Here is a 6,730-nt window from a genome sequence, read left to right on the forward strand (position 1 = left end):
GGTAGAAAAAGAAAAATAAAAAAGAAAAAAAAAAGAAGGTCTCGGACAGGGTTTTAAACAGGGGACAAGCAGTTTAAAAATTGCTGCACTGATCCATCGAAAACAAAATCTAAATACGCCACCGAAATGGCACTATATACGCAGCGTATTGTGTATGTATATATATATTTATTTTTTATATTTGTGTGTATGTTTGTGTGTATATGTATACACACACACACACACAAAAACATCCATACACTAAAATAAAGAATTACAGACAGCCTGGATCCTGAACACAGTCTACACTTTATTTCAGACTACAGATTTCTGAACATAATAAAATCTTTGGCTTGTAGCGGCGGGTTCAGTCTCGCAGTCTGTGGATCAGAATTATTTTTTTTTCCTCGGGAAAAAAAAAAGAGACAGAAATTCACACACCAAAAAAATAAGATGAAACGAAAGATCAGGAAAGTCGGACATTTACTGTAAAACAAGAGCAACGGACATCGAGAAAAAAAAGAAGTAAAGCAAACAAAACGAACAAACGAACAAAAGAGAGGGGAAAAGAGAGAGAGAAGGGGAGAGAGAAACTGTCCAGCAAATAGAGATCGCTACACATATTTCTTACCTGAAATTAAATATATACAAGGTCATATGCTGTTTGGCTATATAGAGATAATTTTTTTTTTTGTAAGTGTTCATATTTACTTTTTTTTTCGTAATCGGAGTCCTTATACTATGGATAGACAATAGATCTGCTTTTAAATAGCACCTGTCCGCCTCCCGGCCGGCGGGCCGGCGCCGCGGCGCAGGGCTGGGGGGGCCGCGCCGCCTCACTCGCTCTCCTCTTTGTCCTGCACGGTGGTGGTGGAGTGGTTGTACAGTCCCTGGGCCATGAGGTGCAGCGCCAGCCCGTTCTTGATGCCCGTCGCCTTCTTGATCTTGGCTCGTTTGTTCTGGAACCAGATCTTGATCTGGGACTCGTTGAGGCTGAGCTCCTGGGCCAGGCTCTGCCGCCGCTGCTCCGTGATGTACCGGTTCGCCTGGAACTCCGCCTTCAGCCGTTGCAGCTGCTCGGCCGTGAACGCCGTCCGCGGCCGCTTGTCCTCCTTCTCCGTCTTCTTCTTCTTCAGCTTCCTGGTGCGGGGGCCTGCGGGCAGGGCACACACACGCCGCTGGGCAGGGCCGCGCCGCCGACCGACCGACCGACAAACCGACCGACCGACCGACCGCCGCCCCCGCCCCGCCGGCCGCCGGAAAAATGGCCGACGGGCGAATTTCTGCCGGTCCCGTGTGTGTCCGTTCCCCCCACCCCCAAACCCGGCCCCGCCGCCCCGGCACGGCACGGCGGAGGGAAGGATGGGGAAGGAGAGGGGAGGCCGGGACCGAGCGCGCCGCGCCGCCCGCGCATCCCCCGCCGCCGCGGCCCCACCGCCCCGGCCCCGCCGAGGGGAGCGGCGCCCCGCTCGCCCCCCGCCCCGGCACACGTCGGGGCGCCGCTCCGCTCGCCCCGCCGGGACGAGCCACGCTCCCTCTGCACGGCCCGGGGCCAGGGCCCGCCGGCCGGGCAGCGGCTCCGCTGGGCAACGCGGGGGGCGAGGGTCCCCGCGGCCCGGCACCGGGAGCCGCCGGGAGCAGCAGCCTGGCCGGGGGCCGCCCCGCTCTCGGTTTGGGGGGCAACAGCTCCTCCGCAAGGCCGGCCCAGCCACGGGGGGCCCTTTTCCCGCCGCCGCCCGGGTCGTCCGGGCTCTCCGGAGGCCGATCCTTGCCGGGGACCCCCGGCCCTGCCTGCAGCTCCTTCCCTGACCCCCAGCCGAAAGCGGTGACCCCCGCCGCACCAGCCCGAGGCCGGGATGGGGCCAGGTGAAGTGCCACAGAGCTCGCCGGGGAAGCAGCCCGGCCCCGGGGCGCATCCCGGGGGCAGCGCCCGGTCCGGGGGCTGCCCACCGTCCTCTGCATGCCGGCCCGGCCCGGCCCGGCCTGGCCCGGGGTGAGCGGAGAGGGGAGGGAGCCCTGGAGAAAGGGATCTGCGAAAATCCCCCGACAGCTGCCGGGCTCGGCGGGCGGCCCCAGGCCCGCAGCCCCCCGCCAGCAGCCGCCGCAGCTGGAGCCGGCGAGGCCTCCTGGCCGCCGAGTAGGCCGAAAGCTCCGCTCCCGGCGCAGCCCTTCCCCAGAGCGGGGGGTTTCCCCGCGGCTCGGCGGCGTCTGCCGGCGGGGAGAGGGACGGGGCCCGGCGGGATGCTCCTGTGCTCGGCCGGCGGAGGGGCGGAGGGTGCGGGGAGTGAATCGCTTTGCCTCGGCACCTTGCAGCAGGGTGCCGGCGCCTCCGTCCGCAGCAGCCCGCTCGTCCCCGGAGCCAGGAGAAGCGGCCGGGGCCGGCGGGCAGCTCCGAGCACAACAAAGAGGGCGGCCGAGCCGAGCCAGCCTCCCCTCGCCCTTCTCCCTTCCGGGCTGGGGCGAGCAGGGAGCTTCGGGGAGGACATGCAGGAATAATCCTCTGCCCGAAGAAAAGGGAGGAAAGGAAATAAAAGCGCAAGTGCAAAATGCTTGGCGCACGGCGGCCCTGGGAATCGGTAGCGAAACACCCGTGGCCGGGCCGGCCCGGAGCGAGGGCCGCGCCGTCTGACAGCTCTATCACTCCATCAATCACCCGAGTCAATCAAAGTGGCTTTTCTGAGTTTCAAGTCGCTGGACGTGTCAATAACGGGGGATGGAGATGGCTCGGCCGATAGAACCGCATTGACCGCCGGCGGGGAGCAGCCAGGCCGGGCAGCGCGGAGCGGGGCCGGGGCCGGGCAGCGTCGCCTTCCCCGCGTCCCGGAGCGGCCCCCGGGCAGCCGGGCCCGCGCCCCCTGGGTTGGCACAGGGAGCCCACCCCGGCCCCGGCCCGCGCTGGCGGATCCCTGGCTGCTGGCCTGAGGTATCACGGGGGGAACCCCTTCTCCTCGCCCTCCGCTTCTTTCAAAAAAATTACAATTGAAAATAGAAACTAACGGTGATAAAATAAGGGGCTGCCGGGGCCACCCGGGGGAGTGTAAACAGCATGAAAGGGGGCGGCAGAAGGGGGCCGGGGGCCGGGAGGGCCGAGCAGGCGGCTCCCACCGGGGCGGCCCCGGGCAGAGGCACGTCACCCACCCGAGAGCCGGGCCCCAAACGTCGGCAGGGAGCACCGGCTCCCGCGGCATTGCGCGGCCTAGGGGCCTGCCTGGCTCTGCCTCGCTGCAGAGGCCCCCATGAACAGCCGCTCCGCCACCTTCTTAAAAAAACCCTTTTTCTTCCCTTTCCGAGAAAACACCCCCGCCACGCACCTCCAGCAGCCGCTCAACATGCAGCTCAGGTCTCCCCCCCGCCACCCCCGAAAGGCCACCAGGACCCAGGAAAAAATATAAAATAAGGGGGGGGACCCCAAAACAAGGTAGCAGCCGAATCCGCTGCCTTTTTTCGCAGCGCTCCCACCCCACGCCGCCGCGCTGCGGAACACCCGGGGCTGCGGCAAGGCGGGGCGGGCGGGGGGCACGGGAAGGGGGTCGCTCCCCGCCGGCTCTCCGCATCGAAACGCGGCCGAATCGGGGCCCGGCGTCACATTCAAATTTGGGAGACTCGGAGGAGGAAGGGGGGTGGGGGGGACGCGTTTCCTCTCGCCCTGGGTGACCCAGGACCCCCCCCCGCGCCTCCCCACGCGAGGTCCTCAGCAGGCCGGGAGCCAAAGCAAAGGGGCAAGAGGGGAAGAGGAGGGGGGGGCGACCTTGTCACGATTTTAACAGCTCCCAGATGCGCCGCGGTTCCTTACCCGAGGACGGTCTGTCTGAATACCTAGTGCAGTAGACCCAGGCAGGCCACACCAGCGGCTGTTGCGAGTCGGGCTTTATAACAGGTCCTCCATTATTAGAGCCCATGAGGAGGATGGCGGGGCTGCCGTGCTCCCCGTACTTCGCCGGGTGAGTCTCGCCCCCGTCGGCGGGGGGCTTGGCCGCCCCCGACGCCGCCGCCGCCGCTACCGCCGCGGCGGGGCTGCCTTTGGCGGCGGCGGCGGCGGCTGCGGGCGGCGGCGGCGGCGCGGAGCCGTCGGGACGGCAGTTCGAGTCCGGGCAGAGGAGGGAGGGCGGGTTGGGCGGCCGGGCCAGCAGCGGGTTGACGTTTTCTCTACCTGAGCTCTGCCCCCGGTCTCCGTCCCGCTCCCGGCTGCCTCCTCCTCCTCCTCCTCCTCCTCCGCCGCCGGCCGGCGCGGGCGGCTCCTTCTTGCAGCCGAAGTCCGGCCTCAGGATGTTGTCGATGAAAAAGTTGGTGGTGCGGTGGGGCGGCGGCGGCGGGGGTGGCGGCGGGGGCGGCGGGTGGCGGCGGCGGGGCAGGGGCAGGGGGCAGGGCGCGGCGGGGGAGGCGGGCGCGGGGCTGGGGGACACGGGCACGCTCTCGCCATCGCTGCCGCTGCCGCTGCTCGCCGGGCCGGGCGCCGCGTCTCGGTGGCCGTGCCCCTCCGGCGGCTCTTCCATGCTCAGCCCCCGCCACGGAGATCGCTGCCTCTTTTCCCCCCCACCCACCCGCTTTACGCCCACCCCACTTTGCCGGTGGGTGGCGGGGTGGAAAAGGGGGAGGAAAAATTTGAAAAAGAGGGAAAAAAAAAAAGAAAAAAAAAGAAAAAAGAATAAAATCCACTTGTTGGGCTGGAGCTGAGGTTTTTTTTTTTTATCCCGCTCGCACGGATGGATCCAAAACCGGGGAGACACTCGAGGGCTTCTCTCCCCCTTCTCCCAATCAGCTTATATTTCCACCACCAAAAAAAAAAAAAAAAAAAAGAGCCAAAAACCACCAAACCCAAAAAGGTGTGCGGCCCCCCCAAAAAACCCGCCCCCCGAAAAGCCCGTCAAAATCTGCCCATCTCCCCGCCGCCGCCGCCGCCGCCGCCGCGGCGGCTCCGCGCTGCCCCGCTGTCACGCTCCGCTCTGCCCACGCCGCGGGCTGCCGGAGCCCTTCCCCGCCAGCCTGGTGGTGCACGCCGCCCGGGCCAATTTATTATTATTATTTTTTTTAAATTCTTTTTTTTTTCCTCCCTTCCCCCCCCCCCCCAAAAAAAAAGGCCAAATCTCTGACAGCTCCGGTCCGTGCAACAAACTCTCCCTAAAAAATCCCTCAGCCACACTTTTTTCACTCGCACCGGAAGCACGTGAGGCGGCCCCGCACGTGGGGGCGGCCAATGGCGCGCCGCCGCCGCCGCTGACACCCCACGCCGCGCCCAATGGGCGCCCGACGGGCCGCCGCCATAAATACCGCGTGGGGACGGGACGGGACGGGCGGCGGGAGCGCCGCGACGGGGCGGGGGCCGCCGCGCCCGCACCTACACGCGTGTATCGGCGTCCACCCCCCCCCAGCCCTGTGAACAACTTCTTCCATCCGCGCTGGGTCCCCGCTGTGTCCTGCGCGGGCCGCCGCGGGTGGCGGGGGTTTGGCCATCGGCCGCTTTCCTATTGCCCCCTCCAATAATAAATCCCCCCCCTCAAAAAAATCTGTGGGTGCTCTTTTTCCTCTTTTTCTTTTTATTTTCTGTTCTCCCACGGAGGGGTCAGGCAGCAAGGGGAGGTGGCGAGCGGGGTAGGGGTTGCACGGAATCGAAACTTTTTTTGGAGGAATAAAAAATGAAAATAATAATAATAAATAATAATAAAGGCAGAAGCCACTGCCGGGGTGAGCTGGGCTTACGGCTGCAGCCGCTCGGCTGGTTTGTTCCTTTATTGGGGGGGGGGGGGCGGGGGTGTCGGAATATGAAGCAGATCAGCCGCCAGCTCACAGCTGAGTTTGTATCATGTTTCCTCGTCTGCTTTTTGATGTTTGTTTGTTTGTGTTCAGTTTGTTGCTTTTTTTTCCCCGTTTTTTTTTTTCTCCCGGCAGAGAGCGAGCACCTCAGGACGTGTGTTGAGGCAGAAGGGAAATTTAAGGATTGTAAAGGGTGGGGAGAAAAAGGCACTTTTTGAGGACTGCTGCAGCTTTCTAAAAAATTAATTTACAGAAAAGAATTTAAAATCTCTGCTCCCACTCTTGATTTTTTTTGGACTGCTGGGGGCCGCAGCCCAGCGCCGAAGGCTCTGCCGCCGCCTTCTCCCCGCGGCCCCGGGTGCTGCCCTGCCCGGAGGGCCGAGCTGCTCCGGGGGAGGGAAGTGTCGTTGCTCACACGAAGGGGCACGGCGGGGTGGAGGTCCCACGACACCTCACGCTTTGCATGACGCGTGGGGCCCGGCGGGCTGGGTGCCCGGAGCCGCGGCCGCTTCCCGGCCGGCCGCAGGCACCTGCTCCGGGCTGGAGCCGCTCTCCGGCCCGCGGCCGCTTCCCGGGGCTGCGGAAGGGGCAATTCCCGGCGTTTTCTCCTCCTGAAGTAACCGAAAACCCCCATCTTCCCCCCAAAAAACGGCGGCCGGCCGGGCGGCGGCCGGGCCGCTGCGGGGCCGGGGAGGCCGCGGGGCCCCGCGCACCGCTCCGCGCTGTTCCGCGCCTCTCCGGGCCGCGTCACGTTCCGCCGCCTATATATCCTATATATGCACGGGTGCGTGCTCAAAATCAACCTATATGTATGCGTCTGTGTCTCGGCGTTTCCTTGCGGGCTGAGTCGCGGTGCCGGCAGCGGCCGCGCTCCCCCGCCTCGCCCCGCCGGCGCCGGCTGGGTCCGCTTCCCTCCTCCGGAGCCGCCCGGGGGAAGCGGCCGGGCCCGCGGCTCCGCTTTCGGGAGGCGATCGGCACCGGGAATTGGAGGAAACACCTC

The 6,730-nt window shown here is 64.5% G+C and overlaps 1 protein-coding gene across 1 annotated transcript; it reads right to left on the reverse strand.

Annotated features, from left to right (window-relative positions):
* Positions 1 to 252: 252 nt before the first annotated feature.
* On the reverse strand, positions 253 to 6,121 carry EN1 (engrailed homeobox 1). The gene is made up of 2 exons (XM_075153919.1): positions 3,773 to 6,121; positions 253 to 1,132 (listed from the first exon to the last, which is right to left on the reverse strand). The coding sequence occupies exons 1-2, from the start codon at positions 4,470 to 4,472 to the stop codon at positions 816 to 818; spliced, it is 1,017 nt and encodes a 338-aa protein (XP_075010020.1). The 5' UTR covers positions 4,473 to 6,121; the 3' UTR covers positions 253 to 815.
* Between the last annotated feature and the right edge of the window lie 609 nt (positions 6,122 to 6,730).

Source organism: Calonectris borealis, chromosome 6 (assembly GCF_964195595.1).
Source record: "Calonectris borealis chromosome 6, bCalBor7.hap1.2, whole genome shotgun sequence".
NCBI lineage: Eukaryota > Metazoa > Chordata > Aves > Procellariiformes > Procellariidae > Calonectris > Calonectris borealis.

What these genes read in the sequence shown, in the direction of transcription:
- EN1 (XM_075153919.1), bottom strand. Translation starts at nt 4,472, where the DNA reads ATGGAAGAGCCGCCGGAGGGGCACGGCCACCGAGACGCGGCGCCCGGC. An exon ending in TTCAGACAGACCGTCCTCGG is followed by an intron (nt 1,133 to 3,772) that starts GTAAGGAACCGC and finishes CCCTGCCCGCAG; the next exon opens with GCCCCCGCACCAGGAAGCTG.